This window comes from Antechinus flavipes, chromosome 5 (assembly GCF_016432865.1).
Source record: "Antechinus flavipes isolate AdamAnt ecotype Samford, QLD, Australia chromosome 5, AdamAnt_v2, whole genome shotgun sequence".
Taxonomy (NCBI): domain Eukaryota; kingdom Metazoa; phylum Chordata; class Mammalia; order Dasyuromorphia; family Dasyuridae; genus Antechinus; species Antechinus flavipes.
Window position 1 is genome coordinate 54416470 of NC_067402.1, and position 22926 is coordinate 54439395.

General features: G+C 35.9%; 1 protein-coding gene across 1 annotated transcript in view; it reads left to right on the forward strand.

Moving 5' to 3' along the window:
- The first annotated feature begins 422 nt into the window (after positions 1–422).
- Positions 423–22926, forward strand: part of ARL5B (ADP ribosylation factor like GTPase 5B) — a 43232-nt gene continuing 20728 nt past the window's right edge. Inside the window, exon 1 of the mRNA XM_052000175.1 lies at positions 423–811. Coding sequence (XP_051856135.1) covers positions 766–811 — 46 coding nt within the window. The 5' untranslated portion in view covers positions 423–765. The remainder of the gene's footprint in view (positions 812–22926) is intronic.

Genomic DNA, 22926 nt, shown 5'->3' on the forward strand with positions numbered 1-22926 from the left:
GAAGTTGGGCTCCACCCATCATCCTTATACCCCACTAAGATCGCCGACCACACACTCCTCGGCAGGGAGGGCCGAGCCCTTCAGGGCCCCGCCTCGGCCCCGCCCTCGTCGGGTGCCGGAGGGGATTGAACGTCAGAAGGCGCGCCTAGCATAGGCTCGTGATCTCATGGTTTCGACCTCACCGCGACCCGTGTCCTCCCTCCCCTTCCCTCCCCTTCCCTCCCCTTCCCTCCCCCACTGTCCCGGGAAACTCCTACCCGCCCACAAGGGAATACCCGGCTTTGTGGAAACCAATCGGAACGAGGGTCGGGGCCATGCCACGTCCGTGGCGTCAGCATTCGTCAGCGCGATGACGCAGAACGCATCGGGACGGGGAGGGATCGGGCCCGGAGGAGGGCGGGCCAGGGAATGTGGGGGCGGGGTTTACGAGAGGGCGAGCTGGAGTGAGCGGCGGTGGGCTGCTGCGGGAGGAGGGTCGAGGCCCAGGGCCCTACGGATTGCCGCCGGGCTCAGCCGGCCGAACAAAGAGACCGCCGGGAGCCGCTGGCATCCACACGCGCGTCCTCGCTCTCCGTGACGGTGCAAGCGGGTGTTCGTAGCAGTTTTCCTGGGGGTCGGTGCGAGGAGCTCCGGCCGCCACCGCCTTCCGCGAGCCTCTGCCCGGTCCCGGCCCGCGCCGCTCCCGGGCGTGGGGGCCCGGGCGGCTTCTCGTCCTTCGGCGCCGCGGCACCTGCGAAGGGCCCCGCAGCGGGTTGGCCTCGCGTGATGGGGCTGCTCTTCGCCAAGCTGTGGAGCCTTTTCTGTAACCAAGGTGAGAGGGACCGGAGGCGGGAGGATGCCCGGGGCCGGAACCGCGGGGGAGCCCCCAGCCACGGGTCCCCCGAGACTGGGGGCTTAGACGCCAATTGTCTGAGGTGTGCCCAGTGCTCCGGGCTGCCGGCCCCTAGCTCGCCGGCTTGGCTTCGGTGCAGGGCAACCGCTGCCTTTGTCCGCTCGCCCTCTTCCCTGCCTGTGCGCGCTGGAGGCGCCCGGGAGCTCGCAGGCACAGCCGGGCGCCCACGGGGTGCCTCGGGGTTCCTGTCACCCCCCGCCCGGCGGCCCGAAAGCCGAAGGCGATCAGCTTCAGGTACATCGATTACGTGTCATTGGAGTGAGGAAAGCTCCTGGAGCACTCGGTAGTGGCGGGTCCGCAGACACACACAGTAGTTAGACCTGTTCTGTTTGAACTAGGGAACACAGGACGGTTTTTTTTCCTATAAGGAAGGGAGCAGAGAAGGTAGCAGAGGCAGAGACAGGGAGACAAAGAGAAAAACAGAGGAAAGAGACCGAGAGAACACTTAAAATCTGTTAACCGACTTTCAGTTTAGCAACTTAACATACTGAGGCTATTCCCTTAAAAGTTTTTACATTTGCAATTAGGCCCTTTGCTTCATTTTTAAACAAGTGCTCTTAAGTGTTTTTAGAATTTCTCACTAATTAGATTGGCTTGGATTGGTGTTAAAAATTGTTTAGCTTGATTTTTGTGAACATGTGTTAAGATGAAAAATTTTGTCTTGGTTAAAATATTGGATAAATTTTGTACACATTTTGTTTGATGTATTTACGAAGGGAACACAGGCACGGTGAGTTTAGCTCATTTTGGAGAAAATCATAAATCCTCCTCTTGGTGGATTTAATAATTTAGTATAATCTTTTTTTGGAAGTAGGTTTTTTTTTTTTCAATCTTAGTTTTTTAAGTTTATATTTGTATAAAGTGTAATTTCTTTTTATTTATTTGACATCTTAATGCTTCCAGGAGTTTTCTCAGGAATTAGGATTCCAGAATTTGGTGAATGATATCTCTGTTCTTTCCTATCCAGAAACTTTATAATATCGTGTTTCTTCAGTCTTCGTCTTTACAGACTGAAGCCTTAACCTCTCCTCTATTCCCATATCAATAATTCTATTTCCTTGACTAATTTTAGTCTTTCTTAATTCAGCATTTCTGGATCACTTACCATTTTTCAGTTGCTACAAACCAAGACTACTGAATTTATTTTGTTATGTCCACTATGGTTTTGTACAGGGACTAGAATTATCTATCTTTCAAATGAAGGGCTTGCACTAGAAGTTACCTCAAACCCTTTCCAGATTTGTATCTGTGACTTGTGTCTTTATTGGTTTTCATTACTTTTCTTGATGTTACCAACTTTTTGCTAAGTGCTAATGGACTGAAATAATATCTTAAAGAATCAGGTGATACCAAGTAGACGTAAACTCTAGTCTGGAATTCATTCTATAAGTAGTGTTTGGATAATTTGTCTTCATGTTACATTAATTCATCTGTAGCTCTGGGTAAGTCATTTAATCTGAGTGAGACTCAATCTTCTCATCTGTAAAATTTATTTCAATTGTACTTTCTTTGTCATAAAGCTTACTTTTAAGGAAAGTACTAAAAATTAAATCATTATATGAATGTGAATTATTATTCCTTTTTTTTTTCCATTGGTAAGAAAATATGTCCTGTAGCATAATGAAAACCAAAAGAAACCCTCCCAGTAGCCATATGAGTTAGAGAACAAAGAGGATTGTGTAAGAAGTTGTTATGATTGATAAAAGTAACTAGAAATTCCAGAAAATTATTGATCATTGACTTTGTAATTATCATGTTAGAGATTTCAGATGAAGTATAAGACACCTATACCTTTCAAGGAGTTTACAATTTTATTTGAGGAGACAAAACATGAAATAGAGGAAAACAATGCTAATATCTAGACTTAACTATATGTTTAGTAAGATGTAAATAGTAGTATAAACAGAAATCTCAGAGAAAGCTTCATAAAATTGGGACCAGGTTATATAGGATTTGAATAAGTGGATTAGCAAATGCTCAGGTGGGACTAGTGTGCAGGAGTTATGGCATATTAAAATAAAAGTCTGTGGTCTTTATATTGACTTAGGAAACCACATATTAATATTATGTTGTATTGTACTTTTGTTTATTTTGCTAACATTTCCCAATTACATTCTAACATAGTTTGGGCTGCTTGCAGGAGTTGTGGCCTGCAGGCAAGAAATTTGTCACCTATGGTATACAGTAGTTTTGAACTGTGAGATTCGGATCTTAAGCTTTCCTTTTAGAATGATAGCACAACAATGCACAGGCACATTTCAGAAAGATCAAAGCCTATACTAAAAATTTGTAGGCTTTGTCTCATACCAGAGAGGGGTGTGTTTGTGTGTATAGATACACACATGCATTCTACATGCCAGTAGTAATAAAATCTACTGTTAAGCTTGTTTGATAAAGTACCCATCAGCAATAGTTACCATCTGTTTTCTCAAAAGAATTCTGTTCCCTCTCACCCTTTTCCTGGTGTCTCCCACCCCCCCATGAATATGTGTTTGAGTCAAGGTTGTGGTTGCACTTCTTGCTGCTGCTATCTCTGAAATTGTACCTTGTTGCTTGAAGTAATTGTGTTTTCCATGTTTTCCCAATGAAGTTAAAATAAGCTTTAATTCCTGGTAGAGTAGATCAGCCTTTGCTGGATATTCTTAAATGAAACTTTTTACTCCTCTGGCTTTAGCAGTAAACATAGTAACTCTCTTGTTAATCATTTGTGTCCTGTCTGACTCTTTGATCCCACTTGGGGTTTTCTTGAAAAAGATTCTAGAGTGGTTTGCCATTTCCTTATCCAGCTCATTTTACAGATGAGCAAACTGAGGCAAGCTGGATGACGTGACATGCCAGGTGTCACACAACTGTAAATGTCTGAGGTTAGATTTGAACTCTAGGAGTCTTGCTTCTTATTTCGAGGCTCTACTTTATCCATTGTGCCACCTACCTGGTCATAGAGTGTTATGAATCACCCTATATTTACACTTCTTTTCAGCCAGGCCCTTCCTTCTGTATCTAACTAAATGTCCCTGTTTGTTTTAGTTTCTTTTTAAACTGTCTTTCCGTAGTGAGCTTGCTACTTTTAGAGTTGACATCAAGAGATATCTGATCATTCTAAAATCTTTGGTATCCTTTATTTTTATAAGTGGTGGGTTTTGACTTGGTGAATATCTATTTTGACAATCATGTTAAAATTTACCATATAATTTTTTTATTCATATAATAGAGTGGAAAGACAATATGAATAGTAGATAACTTCAGATAGCCAGGGTTCAAGTCCAATTTTACCATTAGTTGTGGCCTTTAATTCCCTATACTACTAGCAGTGTCAACTGCAATAAGCCACTTAACAGCTCTGAGCCTGTTAGTATTACTTAGCATTACTATTTTAGTTATGGAGATAAGTTGTTTGTGATAACTGAATCATTTTGCTAGAAAATAAATAATGTCTGATTGTGATGACCGGGTATTTAAAATCAGCTGGAGTCAGGAATTCAGGTTAAAGGAAAAATCTTCAATCTTTATTCTCAGTAGAGGTGAAGAAGGATTGCGATAGCAAGCTGCAACAGGAAGCCAGACAGCAGAGGTGAAAGGGGATTGCAGGTGAAAAGGGGATAGGAGGTGAAGGGCAGTAGCCATAGCAATGTGAGCAGCCGTGTCAAGACGCTAGCCAGTGGTCTCTCTTTTCTGCTTCCCTTTCCCACCCCCCTGCCTCCATCCACCAAAGTCGTCATTTCCTATACACCACATCAAGACTTGCACAAAGAGTGGGCTGGGGGGCCATTCTTTCTCCAAGCATATATATTAGTAGAGTATGGTCCAATTACTATTTAGCCTCATGTGCTTGGAACCTCAGTGCATCAACTCAAGCTTCAGCCCATTACACCTGATGATTTTCTTTGCTAGACAGTTTCATTCCTTACGGTATCTCTTTTCATTTGAATATCTTGTTACTGTTTCTAAAAATATTGTTTTATTCCTACTTTAATATTAGTGTCATTGTATTGATCCTTACCTTCCTAATTCTATATTTCTCATATGTTTTTGTATCTGTTACAGCTTTCAGAGTTTAGAATTTTTTCTTCTAGTTCTGTGGTTGGGATATTGGAGTTTGGAAGGGCCAAGGGAGATTTGAAAGGTTATTTCTTAACTTATATTGAGTTCAGGTATATTATGACCTATCATACCAGTAATAAAAGTGAAGCAAGTCAGCAAACTATTAAATACTTACTCTTGGTAAGGCTGGTTTTGGATACTGGTAATATACTGAAATAAAATCAGGCTTTTCATTTTAGAAGGAAACTATTGCATGGAAAGGGGACAGATGACATTTATTGATGATGTTATGATACATTTATGTGTAAATCCATGCTACAATGAATTTTATTATTTATATATTAAATCAACAAATCTATCCTTTCCTCAGATCCCATCATTTAAAAAAAAAAAAAAAAAGACTTGTAACAAATATGCATAGTCTCAGTCTGCATCCTAAGTTCAATTATTACCTCTCTGTTTGGATTGAGTAATATTTTTCATAGTTGGTCCTCTTATCATGATTAGTTATTGAGTCTGTCAGCTCTTAAGTTTTACAAAGTTGTTTGTTTTTGCAGTACGTTAATACATATGTTATTTTTCCTGCTTTACACTGCATCAGCTCCTAAAAGTCTTCCTAGATTTCATGGAAACCATTTTTCCCCCATCATTTTTAATGGCCTAAAAATATATGCCTTAATTTGTTCAGTCATGTTTCAATTAATGTTCACCCCTTTGCTTTCTAGTTCTTTGCTACTACAAAAAAGCTACTTTTAAATTTTTTTGTGTCTAAGGGCATGATGAATTTTAAGTAGGGAGAAATTCATTGTATTGTGATTGTTATGTTGAATATGGCTAAAAATAAGTGAAGTATCAACTGGGCCTTGGGAATCTTTCACTTTTTTCTTTTTCTTTTTCTTTTTTAACAATAGCTTTTTATTTTCAAAATGCATGCAAAAATAGTTTTCAAAATTCACCCTTACAAAACCTGATATCCACTCTTGTCATTCAGCTTCTAAAAATCCTTTCCTTTCTCCCACCTTCCCTCAGAATGTGAACAATCCAATATATGTTAAACATGTGCAATTCCTCTATACGTTTTCAAATTTATCATGCTGCACAAGCACAGTCAAATGAAAAAGGAAAAAAGAGAAAGAAAAAACACCAAAAAAGGTGAAAACAATATATAGTGATCCACATTCAGTCCCATAATTCTCCTTCTGGATGCCCATGGCTTTCTCCCTCACAGGTTCACTGGATACACCACATTTTAAAAAAATATGTTCTGATATTTGGCTTAGTATGAAAATGAGTAAATATTTCATATGTTATAACATAAAAAAAGGAGAAAGTTCTTGTACATTGTTGTAGTGTTATCTTCCTTTCAGATTACATATCTGATGATTAAAATCATTAGACTTTAAATGGAATCCAGACTGATTTTTAGAAGCTGAATGACAGAGTAGATATCAGATTTGAAGATCTCTTCAAGTTCCACTCTTAACACATGAATGTATGAATGAATGAATGAAAAAAGTTTTAAAGTATTTACTGTGCCATAAGTAATATTAAAACAAAGATAAGTAACCAAGGCAAGGAGTATTCATTCTGGTTGCTGATCTGCACTACTAGAGGGAATTTCCTCACTTGGAATCACCTATAGTAATGAAATTAAAAGTCTGATCCAAAAATTTCCTAATTGTAGTCTTCACATTTTTGATGAGTGGTGGTTGTTTTTCCTATTTGATGAACTAATCAAAGAAAGTTGCTGGAATCTTGTATTTCAGTTAACATTGTAAGACTCAACAAATTCCAGGTGTTGGGTCCTAATAGCAGTTTCATTATGTTGGACAATATGTTTTCATATCAATTGTAGCCGAAACTACTGAGTGCTCTATTCTGCCTGTTTGTGTGTTTTGGCATTTTCTGTTATGATGATTTGGGGGAGGGGAGGTTAGGGAGAAAAAGTCTTAAGTAGTTGTTAGTACTACTTGATTTAGACATCAGTGAAAACTCAGGCTCCTTGGTTTCTTTTTCTTTTTAAAGAAAATTTAATTTTTTTCATTTAATAAGATTTCTTTTCCCCTCCCACCTAACCCACCCTATTGAAAACAAAACATGGATAGTAAAAAGAAATTCTCTAATTGGCCATATCAATTTTACACTGAGTCCATTGCCACTAGTATGCTTCATTCAGTCCTCTACAATATGGTTTCTTAAACTGATTCGTGACCCTATATGAGATTTTGTAACTGAATGTGAGGGGTCTTAAAATTTTGGCTTCTCATCAGTAAATGTTTGATTTGTATATCTCTTATATATGTTTATATCTAGGGTCATTATAAAGATTTCTCAGATGAAAAGAAATCATGGCAAGTAACAAAAGTTTAAGAAACTCTGCTCTAGAATCATGATTAATTATTTTATATGTGTTGATCAGAACTCTTACATTTCTTAAAGTTGTGTTTTTTTTTTTTTTTGTAACTTATATGTATTTCTAGTTCTGCTCACTTTAGAACTTGAAGAACTTCCCACCAGTTCATACAGATTTTCTTAGGTTTCTCTGAAATCATTCCTTTTCTTCATTTTGTATAGCACATTAGTATTTCTTCCCATTCATATGCTGTAATTTTGCTAAGTCATTCTTCAAATGATGAATGCCTACTTAGTTTTCATTTCTTTGACATCACAAAAAAAGAGCTACTACAAATATTTAAAAAAAAATGATCCTCTCTCTCTCTCTCTCTTTTTTAAAAATATATATAGTATTGTCCAAGTAGTAGTAATATTAATGGATTTGAAAGCATGCACAGTTTAGTGACTTTTTTGGGCATCATTTCTGATTCTACAGTGGCTGAACCAATTCACAGTTCTACCCACAGTGCATATCAATGTATATGTTTTCCTGACTTGCTTTCATTTTTATTTTGTTAATTATTAGTAATTTAAAGCATTTTTTCCTAGGCCTCTTCATAAATTTCTTCCTTTGAAAGTTGTGTGTTCAAGTCTTAAGGAAGAAAATGTGTAAATTGGAATCAGCAAAGAGAAGCCAGTGAAGTTATAAGAGACCGAGAAATAACAAAATATAAAGAATTAAAAAATAGAGAATGTGAACATCTTATAAGAAAAGTAGATTTGGAGAACAGATCAAGAAGAGGAAACAAGACTAATTGGATTGCTTGAAAGCTATGATCAAAAAAAGAACCTTGACATCATCATACAAGAAATAATTAAAGAAAATTATCCTGAAGTGATTGAACAGGAAAGGGGAGAGTAGAAGTAGAAAAAAAAATCCATCCTTCAAGAAAAGATGTAGGAACATCATTGCTAAATTTTGAAACTCTCAAATCAAAAAAAAATTTTACAAGCAACCAAAAAACCCAATTAGAATTGTACATAATTTATCAGTGACTACAGTGAAAGACCTCAGGTCTTGGAATACTATCTATCAACAATCCAAAGAATATATTATATCCAGCAAAATTAAGTAATTTTATGATTATCTTGGTCTGGTCAGATTTGCTGAGCTTTCTGTTTTTTCAAAAGATCTCATAGTGATGCTGATTTTGCCTCAATCTAGTATTGGAAGCAAATCCTGCCCTAACTTCATCTCTACCTCCTACTTTTCCCCCATTCCTAAAAAGCCGAAGAAATTTATCTGGTTCTAAATTTGGGGATCAGATTTGTTAGCTCCCAATAAGTTATTTATATTTTTAAGGGAGAAGGTGGCAATTAAAACACTACATATATATATATATATATATATATATATAGAGAGAGAGAGAGAGAGAGAGAGAGAGAGGAGAGAGAGAGAGAGAGAGAGAGAGAGAGAAGAGAGAGAGAGAGAGAAGAGAGAGAGAGACAGAGAGAGAAGAGAGAGACAGAGAGAGACAGAGAGAGACAGAGACAGACAGACATTCCATATAGATTTAAGAAAAAACTCACCAGCCTTGTGGATAAAGAGCTGTACCTGGAGTCAGGAAGGTCTGAGTAAAAATAGTCTCATACATTTTACTAACTGTGTGACCTTGAGAAAATCACTTTCTTTCTCAGTAAAATGGGAATAATAGCATCAGCTACATTCCAGGGTTGTTATGAGGGTTAAATGATGTAATATCTTTAAAGTGTTTAATATAAAACCTGGCACATATTAAATGCTTAATATGTCTTTCCTTCCTTCTTTTTATCTTCTCTCTTTTTCATTTTGCAAATGAGAATACTGTTGACCAGAAAGATTAAGTCATGTTTTTGCTTGAAGTCCCACTGTCAGTAAACAGAAGGCAAGATTTGAATCCAGATGCTCTGGCTTCAGGCTAATAAACTTTCCAGTATACCAAGATGTTGCCTTTTTTGGATGGGAAGGGAATGATATAATTTGGATCAGAGGGCCTCACCTTTCACCTTTGACATTTTGTGATTCTCTCATTGTGGTTCTGTGTAACTTATACCCTATTAGAGTTTAATTAGATTCTTTCATTTCATGTATTGTTTTTCTCCTCTGGTATCCTTTTTGTGGCTCTGGCACCTTTTCTTTACCAGAGGTTCAGATTTGCACACTTTAAGTTATTTTTCTGAAAATATGAAGAGAATTTTATTTTTGTAAAGGTAATTTTATTTTAGTTTTGTTTTTTAAGAAACAAAAATAAATGCCTACTACTTTTAGTCTTTGTGAATGAAGGTCATGATACTGTGGATTGTTATGGCGAAAGTAGTTGTATACAGATGGAGCAATGATCTACCATTCTTGCCAAAGGCATTATGTTGGAACTCTCCCCCCACAGGACTATTCATTACAGAAACAGTGATGGATGACTTTTTGAGCTATGCCAGATTTCAAACCTTGTTGTGAATTTTTATACGTGTTCATTTGCTGGACCTTAAAAGTTATTTTTAAAGTATTTTACATTTTACTGTTGTTCCTAGGTGGAACACTCTTTTGTTCATTCCACCATTCCAAACCATTTGTAATTTTTTTTAATACATATTCCCATAAAATGCTTAAGGTTATTGTTTTTCATGCTTTCTTTTTAAAAATTATTATTAAAGCTTTTTATTTACAAAGCATATTCATGGGTAATTTTTCCAACATTGACCCTTGCAAAACCTTTTCTACCAAATTTTCCCCTCTTTTCCCCCACACTCTCCTCTAGCTGACAGATAGTCCAATACATGTTAAATATGTTGAAATATATGTTAGATCCAACATATGTATACATATTTATACAGTTATTTTGTTGCACAAGAAAAATCAGATCAAGAAGGAAGAAAATGAAAAATTGAGAAAGAAAACAAAATGTAAGCAAATAACAGAAAGAATAAGAATGGTATGTTGTGTTCCACACTCTGTTCCCATGGTTCTCTCTCTGGGTGTGGATGGCTCTCTTTCATCACTGCACGAATGGAACTGGTTTGAATCATCTCAATGTTGAAGAGAGCCACGTCCATCAGAATTGACTGTTGTATCGTCTTGTTGTTGCAGTGTATAATGATCTCCTGGTTCTGCTCATTTCACTTAGCATCAGTTCATGTAAGTCTCTCCGGGCCTCTCTGTATTCATCCTGCTGGTCATTTCTTACAGAACAAATAGCATCCATATACCATAACTTATTCAGCCATTCTCCAACTGATGGGCATCCACTCAGTTTCCAGTTTCTTGCCACTACAAAGAGGGCTGCCACAAACATTTTTGCACATGTGGTCCCTTTCCTTCCTTTAATATCTCTTTGGGATATAGACCCAGTAGAAACACTGTTGGATCAAAGGATATGCACTGTTTGATAACTTTTCGAGCATAGTTCCAAACTGCTTGCCAGAATAGTCGGATCCCTTCACAGTTCCACCAGCAATGTATCAGTGTCCCAGTTTTCCCACATCCTCTCCAGCATTTGTTAATATCTTTTCCTGTCATATTAGCCAGTTTTACAAGTGTGTAGTGGTATCTCAGGATTTTCTTAATTTGCATTTCTCTGATTAATAGTGATTTGAAGCACCTTTTCATGTGGCTACAAATAGTTTCAGTTTCTTCATCTGAAAATTGTCTGTTCATATCCTTTGACCATTTATCAATTGCAGAATGGCTTGAACTTTATAAATTTGAGTCAATTCTCTATATATTTTAGAAATAAGGCCTTTATCAGATCCTTTGAATGTAAAAATGTTTTCCCAGTTTATTGCTTCCCTTCTAATCTTGTCTGCACAAATCTTGTTTGTACAAAAACTTTTTAACTTAATATAATCAAAATTATCTATCTTATGATCAATAATGATCTCTAGTTCTTTGATCACAAATTCCTTCCTCCTCCACAGGTCTGAGAGGTACACTATCCTGTGTTCTTTTAATTTGTTTATATTATCATTCTTAATGTCTAGAACATGAGCCCATTTTGACCTGATGTTGGTGTGTGCTATTAGGTGTGGGTCTATACCTACTTTTCTGCCATACTAGTTTCCAATTTTCGCAGCAGTTTTTGTCACATAGTGAATTCTTATCCCAAAAGGTGGGGTCTGTAGGTTTGTCAACTACTAGATTGTTGTAGTCATTGGCTATTTTGTTCTGTGAACTTAATCTATTCCATTGATCAACCTAAGTGAAATGGAGGAATACCTACAAAAATATAGATTGCCCAGATTAACAGAAGAGGAAATAAATTACTTAAATAGTCCCATTTTAGAAAAAGAAATAGAACAAGCTATTAATCAACTCCTTAAGAAAAAAATCCCCAGGACCAGATGGATTTACATGTGAATTCTACCAAACATTTAAAGAACAATTAACTCCAATACTATATAAACTATTTGTAAAAATAGGGAATGAAGGACTCCTACCAAATTCATTTTATGACACAGACATGGTATGACCTGGTAGGGCGAAAACAGAAAGAAAATTATAGACCAGTCTCCTTAATGAATATGGATGCAAAAATCTTAAATAAAATATTAGCAAAGAGATTACAGATAATCATCCCCAGGATAATACACCACAGGCAAGTAGGATTTATACCAGGAATGCAAGGCTGGTTCAATATTAGGAAAACTATTAGCATAATTGACCATGTCAATAACCAAATTAATAAAAACCATATGATTACCTCAATAGAGGCAGAAAAAATATCTGATAAAATCCAACACCCGTTCCTATTAAAAACACTAGCGAGTATAGAAATAAATGGACTTCTTCAAATAGTAGCATCAATTTCAAACCACCTGCAAGCATCATATATAATGGGGATAAACTAGAACCATTTCTAGTAAGATCAGGGGTGAAACAAGGTTGACCACTATCACCATTGCTGTTCAGTATTGTATTAGAAATGCTAGCCTTGGCAATAAGAAAAGTAAAAAAGATTAAAGGAGTTAAGAGTAGGTAACGAGGAAATCAAATTATCACTCTTTGCAGATGATGTGATGAACCCCAGAGAATCAACTATAAAAAGCTATTAAAAATAATCCACAACTTTAGCAAAGTTGCAGGATACAAAATAAACCCACATAAATCATCAGCATTTTTATATATCACTAACAAAATCCAACAGCAAGAGATACAAAGAGAAATTCCATTTAAAATAACTTTATAAAATATTTGGGAATTTATCTGCCAAGGGAAAGTCAGGAACTATATAAGCAAAAATACAAAACACTGTCCACACAAATAAAAGTCACTTCTAAGCAATTGAAAAAATATCCAGTACTCGTGGATAGGTCGAGCGAATATAACAAAGATGACAGTACTCCCTAAACTAATCTATTTATTTAGTGCTATAACAATCAGACTCCCAAGAAATTATTTTACTGACCTAGAAAAAAATAACATTAAATTCATCAGAAAGAACAAAAGGTCAAGAATTTCAAAGTAATTAATGAAGAGAAAAGCAAATGAAGGTGGCCTAGCTGTACCAGATCTAAAACTGTTATAAAGCAGCTATCATCAAAACCATTTAGTACTGGCTAAGAAATAGAGAAGTTTTCATGCTTTCTTTATAAAAGAGACCATCATTTCAATTTGCTGGTGCTACCCTAAAGTTGTTTAGACTTCTTAGCTCTGATAAGAATTGAGAAAATGCAAAGATAGGATCCATACTATAGCCCACATCTTACCTTTATAAACTGTAATAGATTTTGATAACAGGATTACTTCTTCATATTATGAAATATTGAATTAATCTCTGTTTTCTTTATCTTTCTCCTTTTCCAGTTCTTCATTTATTTTGATTCATGTCTTTTTCTTCCCTCCCTCCCTCCCTTTTTTCCTCCCTCCATTTCTCTCTCCCTCTCCGTTCAATGAAGAAGAAAGTTAGCATTCAAAAGCTTAATTTTCCCTTATTTCTCCTGATTTCCTTTATTAGTTTCTTAAGAGTGCTAAGTAATTCATTAAATACTTTACATTCCAAGAGATCATTTTCCTTAACTGTTTTGTCACCAAGCATTTAGAATACAAAAATAACTTTTTACTGTTTTGCAGAGTATAATTTTAAACTGAAGACCAGTTGCTCTGACCTCCCTTATGTTTAAGTTGATGATTTCAAGTCTGTTAGGTTATTTGCTTTTCTCTGTGTTTTATTTTTATGACTTCCAAATGAAAAAAATTGGGGCATATTTAATGCAAAAAGATAAATTGTTTCGAGATTCCTGCATGTTCATTTTCTGGAACAAATAACAGCATCTCATTTTGACTTACTATTTTTTTTCCTTATCTGTTAACTTCTGACTTTTAGTGTAGCTATTTAAGATTTCTCCATTTTCTGACTCATTTCTCCTTCTAGCTTAATAATGTTTTTTATTCTTTGAATTTTAAAAAATCATTCTTTATGTTAAGTTTCAGTCTTAATTTCTGTTTAGTGTTCTCTCTGCCAATGACATAAATATGATTTTTACGATTCCTAAAATTATCTTATATCACAGCAGTATTAAATGAATGTCAGATACCTGTGATATTGTATTAAATTCCTACCACATGAAATATTAGAGCATTGTTATATCCAGTTATTTTTCTTGGAAGGGATTGTTACGTTGTACATCTTTAAATTCATTTTTATTATTTTTTATTCTTGTAAATTGATGCAGCTGGGTCTCATAACAAGTTAATGGCCAAGGTTGGAATTGAACTCAGGTCTCCTGACTCCTCATTTCTTTCTACTGAACTCTTTCAATAGACATGTTGAGATTCTCTTGGTTTTTGTATTTATTTACTTTTCTCCAAATATTTTGTACAAACCTTTGGGACCACTGCCCCAAATAGACTTTTTTGACATTGAAACTAATTAAGATAAAAACCATTTGCTTTGTTAAAATTGAAATTTTCTTTATGTCCCAGCATAACTGCATTGTAAATAGAAATTAAAATATATTTTAAAAATTTAGTAATATATTTCATCATTGGGTGCTATTGAATATTCAATAAATTGATAAATTTCATTGTAACTTAGGTTTTCTACTGATAAAGAGGACTGTTTTTAGGTATTTCTTTTTATGCTTAAAATGAAAATAGTAATCTGTTCTTTAATCAATAAATTATATTTTCCTCAAATATCTGTTTTACATTTAGCAAATAGTATAGATGGCATTGGAGTCACAAAGAGTCAGTTGTAACTGGTTAAACAACTGGGCATTATATGATTATACTTAGAACAAAGTTTATCATTTTATACATTAAAATCTTTGACTAGAAGATCAACTAAAGACTGATTCTGTGATACATAGGATTGATTGTTCTGATTTCAAAATATCTAAATTTATAAAGTTAATTAACTTGTTTGACTTGTAACTAACTAGCAAGTGACAAAAGAATTATAGCTCAAGGTTTTTAATAGCTTTTTTACTACACTGTTCCTTTCCAGCGGTGCACGTACTGTATAACTAGTCCATGGAGTGGCATTAATAGTCATATTTAACTTTATCTTTTTTTCTTTCTTAGGTCTTTTTGATTTTGAATTTATGTGAAAACCTGGACTATGAACAACTTTCTGATTCCTATTTCTAATTCCATTTCTGTTGCTATTATTTTATTTTTGATGCTGACTAAAACTATGATTTTGTTGGATTATCAGACCATATTTATGAATAATTTCACTATTTTTACAGATATATTTTGCCAGCAACTAGTAGGGAAACAATTAAAATTGATGATTCCCTTTTGGAAGTATGATGGTATAACTTTTAAGGTGACCATGGGTAATTAAGTTCACCTCTTTGGGCTCCAGTTTTTTCTTATGTAAAATGAATAGTTTTGATTTATGTGATATCTAAATCTTCTTTCTTATATCTTATCTTATATCTTGTGAATTTTGAGGAACGTTATAAAGGAGATGTTTTTGAAGAATTTTCAGTTAGGAAATTTAATTTAGAGCTGGAAACTAGCCTCCAAATTTAGAAGCCTGGAATTTGAAGTTATAATATTTTGTATGAGGTCTAGCAAGGAGGCCAGGATTAATGGATTAAAGAATATGTGGATGTGGAGGAGGAGTGAAATGTAAGAAAACTGGAAAGGTAGGAATGAAGCTAGGTTGTGAAAGACTTTGAATGTCAAAGGATTCTATATTTGATCTTGGCATTGATAGGAACCAATTGGAGTTTATGGTGTTGGGGTATGTGAAATGATCAGAAGAATGATTTGACCACTGAGGGGAAGACAGATTGGAGTGGGAAGATACTTGAGGTAGGGAGGCCAACCAGCTTTCTACTGCAGTAGTTTAAGCTTGAGGCTGTGAGTGCCCATACCATGGTAGTGTCAATGGTGAGCTGAAAAAGGAGCATGTATACAAGAGATGTTTCAAGGTAAACTTGACAGGACTTAGCAAAAGATTGGATTTATGGGAGATGAGAGTGAGAAGTTGAAGATGATATTTATGTTGTAATGGTACCTTCAACAATAGGGAATTTAGGAAGAGGGAAATATTTAGGAAGTAAAGTTGATGAATTTTGGAATGTTGAGTTTCAGATATTTGTGGGACACTAAGTCAGAAATATCCTATAGGCATTTTGTAGAGATTAAACTGGAGTTCAGGAGGGATATTTACCTTGAACAAAGAAGAGGGGATAAATAATGTCATGGAAACTTGTAGTTTGTTCTTGGTTTTGAAGAAGACTAATGACATCATAGGATGATGTGTTGATCTTCAAGGGAATTGGATTTAAATGTGCAGAGTTGTACAAAAGTCAGCATTCTCTCTCTCCCAGAGTTATTGAAGTCCAATAGCAAGACAAAATTCAGGATGACTTGGTGATGAAAACCTAGATAAAAGAGGAAAAAGTAGAAAGGGTGATTGATAGGGCCAATAGCTTCAGAGAAGTAAAGAAGGATGGGAATTTAAAAAAAAAAAAAAAAGCTGTTAGGGCGAATGAGTGATCGTTAGTAACTTTGGAGAGAATACTTTCAGTTGTCCTGTGCCCTCTTCTCCCTCTAGAATACTTTCCTTCATGTTCTCAGCTCCCAAGGGTTTAATTACCAACTCTATGCTAATGATTCTCAAATTTGCCCATCCTGTCCCCTCCTCTCATCCCATAGTTAACATCTCCAGCTGCTTTTCAGACATCGGATACTGCATGTCCAGTAGATATCTTAAAATCGGTATACCCCAAACCTAACTCATTGTCTTAATCTCCTAACCCTCCCTCCCCACCCTATTACTGTAGAGGGTAATACCATTCTCTCAGTCTCTCAGGCTGGCAGCATAGGTATACCATCCTCTGTTCTGTACTATACTTCAGTACACCTCTCCTCCTTCCCTTCTCCTTCTTCATCTCATTCAGTCTGTTGCCACGGCCTTTTTCATTTCACATTTGCTGTCTCATGAATTTGTCTCCTCTTCTCCACTGTTGCCAATACTCTGGTATAGATCCTTATCCCCTCAGAGCCTGCACTGTTGCCGTTGCCTGCTGCTGGATCCTTCTGTGTAGTTTCTTCCCACTCCAATCCATCTTCCAGTCAGCTATAAGAGCCATTTCCTTAAAAGTGTGAGTCTAACCATGTCACCTTCCTATTCAGACTCAGCCTCCCTATTACCTCCAGGTTCAAATACAAAGTTTTCTAATTGGCATGCAGAGTCCTTCATAATCCGGCCTCTTCCCACCTTTCCAGTTTTTTCCCCCTTTTTTAACCTTCCCATCCTGTATTTTAATGTCCCACTGATCCTGTTGGTTGCTTTTTTTTATATCAGACTATCTACCTCTTTCGCTGGCAGTTTGTCATTCTTGAAGAGTCTCCCTTCTCTCCATCTGTTTGAATCTTCAAGTCCCAACTAAAATCTCATCTGGAGAAAGCCTTTCTCAAATCCTTTTAATCCGAGTGTCTTTCCTCTCTTATAAATTTGTTATTTGTATGTAGCTTGCTTGTACATATTTGCTTATTTTCTCCATTAGATTGTGTAGTTCTTGAGGGCTAGAGCTATCTTTTGCCACTCCCCCCCCCAGCACTTAGCACAGGCATTTAATTAGTATTTGTGGATTGACTGAATGGTAAGATAGGAAGCCAGATTATAGAGAGAGTGAGAAGGGGGAAAAAAACTGATAAGAAAGTGGAGACATTTATAGATGGATTTTCTCAAGGAGTGTAGCCAGAAAAGGGAGAGAGAGATAGGCCTGTAGTTAGTGGAGGTGCTTTGATCAATTTTTGAGTTAGATAAAGCTTTGAGGAAAATAGCGATAAGAACATGCTTATAGGCAGTACTGAAGCAACAAGGGGGGGGGGCATCTGGGGATGATTGAGGGGACATACTTCTGGAGAAGGTGGGATGGGATGTTTATGAAGTTGATATCTAGAAAAGTTAGCTTTGGCAAGGAGAATGAGCTATCTTTTCATGTGAGATGGATATATTATCTTACTTGGTGCTGTAATATCCCCATTTTATAGTTGAAAGGAAACTGAGACAGAGGTTGACCAGGGTGACATAGCTATAAAGTGTGGTTTATATAGATCTTAAGAACACCCAATGCAAATATCTCTAGATATTGTCATTTTTCACTTTGCCAGAGGATTTACTATTTCCCTTTTGGATCCTATTGCATTTAAAACTTAATGCAATTTACAAAAATTCATTTAAAATTTTTCCAGAAACACATCTGTTAGACAATATGAAGTGTAAGGGTAAGCTTTTGTGTTTGTTTTTAAGGGAGCTTCAGAAAAGTCAGCCAGAAGTACTACATTTTTTCATTTTTATGATTTTACTTAATATAAGATAAAAATAAAATTAAAATTAGCATGTGGATTTGCCATATTAGGGAAGAAAATCCCTCAAGCAGTTTGTATAGAATTGAGTCAATCCCATAAGAATTTTGAAGTAGGCAAAGTTTCTGTTATATACTTCCCCACTTCCCCATTGTGTTTTCCCTTTTTCTAATATATCTAAGCCATAACAACTATATAGCACATAGTAATTGATTTAAAAAAAAAAAATGTACACAGTTCGATAGATTTGATGTAAATAAATTTGATAAAATTTGATTTGCTTGCAATACATTTAATTTCTTTCCTACCCTAATATATAAAATTCAAGAATAGTTTTGTTTTTAGAAAGCGGCATATAAGCTACATTAAGAAACACTCTTCAGTAATTCTTTAGTTTCTTTTTCATTCCTTTTTCCCTTGTATTTCCATATTCCTACTCGTTCTGTGTTGGCTGGCTTTGTCTTTGGTAGAGTGAATGGCAAAGATATTTCAAGATGTTTCAAGGTGTTGGCAATGTGAAGCATCTTCTGAGTCCTGCTCAAGGTTCGTGAATTTACATTTGCTGCCAATCCTATCAGTCCCAAGAAGTTCCATAGTGATGCGAGTTAACTTAGAGAGGGAGAAAGGCCTCATTTTTGGTCCAAAAAGAAAGGGCTATTCCCTATGAGGAGATGGGCTGGTCAGGAATAGGAAAGATGGCAAAATTTCCCAAGATGTCCTGAGTAGATGGAGGTAAAATTATGCTGTCAGATTAACTAGTCAGCTAGCTGAGTTTGTGCTGCTTAGATGAAATAACATATCCTGAGGGATTTGTAACTCTCAGCGTACTATAGGAATATCTTTTTTTAAAATCACTCATTAACATCCCCCCATCCTTAAAAACAATTAGAATTTACTTGTCTTATGTGCAGATAACTCAGAGATGCTTTGTCTGCTCACTTGAGGTTTTAATGAAGAAATAATGTCTTAAAATGTTATCTTAACATGGCTCCCTTCAACAATGAGATGATTCAAACCAGTTCCAATTGTCCAGTAATGGAGAGAGCCATCTACACCCAGAGAGAGGACTGTGGAAATGAGTGTGGACCAGAACATAACATTCTCACTCTCTCTGTGATTGTTTGCATTTTGTTTTCCTTCTCAGGTGGTTTTTTTCCTTTATAAATCTGATTTTTCTTGTGTAGCAAAGTAACTATATAAAAATGTATACAAATATTGGATTTAATATATATTGAACTACTTCCCTTTCAAAAGAGGTGGTGGGGGGAAAGAGGGGAAAATTTGGAACAGAAGATTTGCAAGGGTCAATGTTGAAAGATTACCCATGCATATGTTTTGTAAATAAAAAGCTATAAAAAATGTTACTTTAATCTGATAGGAAGATAAGGAGTTATTTATTTATTTTTTTTTAGCCAGAGGCCTCTGAAATCACCTGCTCAATTTTTCCTGATCTATTCTGTAGACATTGAGGGCCAGCCCTAGTTACATGAATGTATTTTTGGAAATCTTATGTAAAATAGGACTTTAGGAAATTCTACCCACGTACTCCTTGGTACATGGAAATGACTGGTTTTTGAAGGCTATCCCAATTGTAACCTTGGTGTCAGTATCTACAGTAGTAGAAAAGTTTCCTATACAGTCTCAATAAAAGACTGTCTTCCAAGGTCCAGTCTAATTATGCTCTGGTAGGTTGACCATTATTTGATGAATTCATAACAAACCATGAAAATAAGAAAATACAAAAGAGACCCCAGTTAATCCCAGTCATCCCAAAGGTATTTAAGGATGAAATTGAAATGAAGAGAAACAAAAACTGAGAGGATTTGCAATAATTTCTGTGACGTACTTTTCCTTGTCATGAGTTATCACATTTGGATTCTATCATCACTGTCCCAGCTGTGCAGCAAGGGGTAATCGAAATGACATAAAACAAAAATGGAAAAACAGCTGGGGCTTCATTAAATATATATAAATAGGTCTGTGCTGGAGGTGGCTTAATTGTGGGGTTTTTCAGGCATTGATTTTCAAGATATTGGAAAAAGATACTGAACAAACTTATAATCATGATTTCAAAAAAGAGTACAGAGAATAATTATTTGTAACTCCTGAACTTAATAACACTTTTGTTTTCTCAACTCTGGAAATCATTGTTGAGAATAATCTACACACATATCAGTGCTTGTCTAGAGACCCATCAAAAGATACTTGATTCAGTAGAGTAAAATTCAGCACTTAAAAGTTTTCAAGAGAGTGTCTTCCATTCATATGTAGAAATTATATATAAAATCTCCTTCCAAAAGGTATCATCAGCTATATCTTTGTTCAACGTCCACTAATTATTAGTTTTGGAGAGGTAACTAGAACATACTGAAATATGCAAACTCCTTGATTTGTTTTGTTCATTGTATTTGTGTCCCAAGCACCTAGCACATTATCATGAATATGATAACCTGCATAAGTGCTTGTGGATTGAATGATTCACTCACCAACTTTGACCTGAAGGCTGTCCAGTATGAAAAGGATTTCCTATAGGATATTAGATGCTCCTGCCTGCTCCTGTTTGCAGGTGATATTGTACTGATTGGGTGATACTGTGGAACACTGCAAAGATTAGAAATAAATGAGATTCATAATTACACATAATACAAAATGTATGTCTGGATATACCAACTCCATGGGCTGTTTTATCTAATAGACTATCAGTCAAGATAGATCTGTGCTGAAATGAGACATCTCTTTTATCCCTTTTATATTATTTTGAGATAGCTTAGTAAAAGTAAAATAAACAGGTAGAAATAACAGAAAGTTAGGAATTTTTTTTAAAGGCATATTTTAAAGGCTTTGAAAGCTTTTAGGATTTTCATTTTTCCCATTGACCTAATTTTTCTCTTATAGATCCTTTTCTTCCCCTCATTTTTTCTCCTTGTTTTCCCTCCCCCCTTCTCCGGCTTTTTTTCCCCTGATAGTTTCAGGATTTGTTTGTTTGACTTTTTGTCCTGTCTAGTAGCACTTTCTATGCCCTGTTGGCAGGAAAAGTCAGGCCAATTTTTTGACTTGATGAATACCTCTTATGTAAGAGTACTGACACCACAAATTGCTCATTCAAATGCCAGCACTGCAGAAAAGCCACAGTGTAATCTGCCGACCAGGAATTTAAGAAGAGTATAGGTCACAGAAAAATCATTTTCATGTTAGGAGCCAAACATATTTTAAAATTGTAACAATAACAACACATGCTTTTCATTCTTAGTTTTTATTCTTTATGTGTCAGTGGCCAGAGATAATGGTGTTTGCACTGAAAGCTTTATTAAAAAAGGTTTTTCATTATAAATTTTGCAAACTTCAAACATAAAATTTCTGGATACAAAGAACAACAAAAAAGAATCATATGTAAAACTAAGTTTCTGTTATGTATAGTTACAGCAAAGTAATTTTAAAATGTACTTAAATAAAGTTCCTCTCGGTATTTCTGTGTCATGGCCTGCCTTTATCCACTGCAGTTTATGTAAACTAATTTTAAGGGTAGCCCCTGCATGTACATCTGTTCTAAATATAATCATATAGCACTTTCCAAAGCGTGTTTCAAAAATAAAGGACTTTTGAATTATCCATGTATTAATTTTTTTTCTGCTCCAGATAATTAAACACTTGACTGTATTTTAATATATGTGCATATTATTGAATAGTTTTCTAACTTGAATATTTTTTTCTAGTTGACAGATTTTATCTTTCAGAATTTAAAAAAAATATATGCATAATTGTATTTCATTTGTTCCTCAAAACAATCTTGGAAGATGGGTACAGTATTTTACAGTTGAGACAGAAAAAACAGGTTGTGACTTGCCCAAGGTCACGCAGCTGTAAGTGTTTGAGATAGAATTGGAATTTAGATTTTCTTGACTCCAGACCAAGTGTGCCATGTAACTTCAGTGTACATGTTTGTAAAATATATTTTCATTGATATTTTCTGATTCTTGCATAACCATAGTTATCCCATGTATCTCCGCATTCTGAAAACAAGTGCCTTCTTATATTTCTTTATTCAGGCCTATTTGATTTATTTTTACAATTTTTTAAACATTTGTTAGTTTTACATTTTTAATTTTGTATATTGATTTCTTGGTTCTAGAATGCATATTTTAAAAATTAGACTTTTTTTTTTAATTTGCAAAAATCTGTTTTCTCTCACTTTCCTTCCCCAATTGCCTGAGAATGAGATAAAAATAAATCCATGTCTCAAACATATAGTCAAACAAAAGATGTCTAAAAAATAAGTGTCTCATTCAGCACTTGAGCCTTTCCTTTTCTATTCTCTCCCCCCAGCCCCTGGGCATGGCTCCCTTCCTCTGTCCATTCTGGATCTGTGACCCAGACTGGGGTACTGGACAACAGATCTTCCTTTTGGCACCTGTTTCTGTACTGTTGTGAGTCTGGGATTTCATCTTGCTTTGGTGCATAGCCTCTCTCTGCTCTGGAGTGTTCAGCAAAATACTCCTGCCGCATCCCTCCCCACGGCTGGCCCCCCAGTGCCCACAGACACTGTATCTCCCTGTGCCAACCTGGGCTGGTAAGGTGACTCAACTGTTACTTTATTGTAAACCTTAAAAATTAATGAGGCAATACTGGAAAAGCACTGACATTGGTGTTAGCAGAAAGCTGGATTTGAATCATGGCTTCTGTTCTTTGCTATTTGACCTTGGGCAAGGCCTTAACCTCTTTGAACCTGTTATCTCCTTCATAATATACAGATGATAGGAAAAACAACAACAATAATGCATTTACCGACTTCACAAGGTTGTTTTCATGAAAGCATTTTTGTAAAGCTTACAAATTGGCAAGTCAGCAAATATTTAGT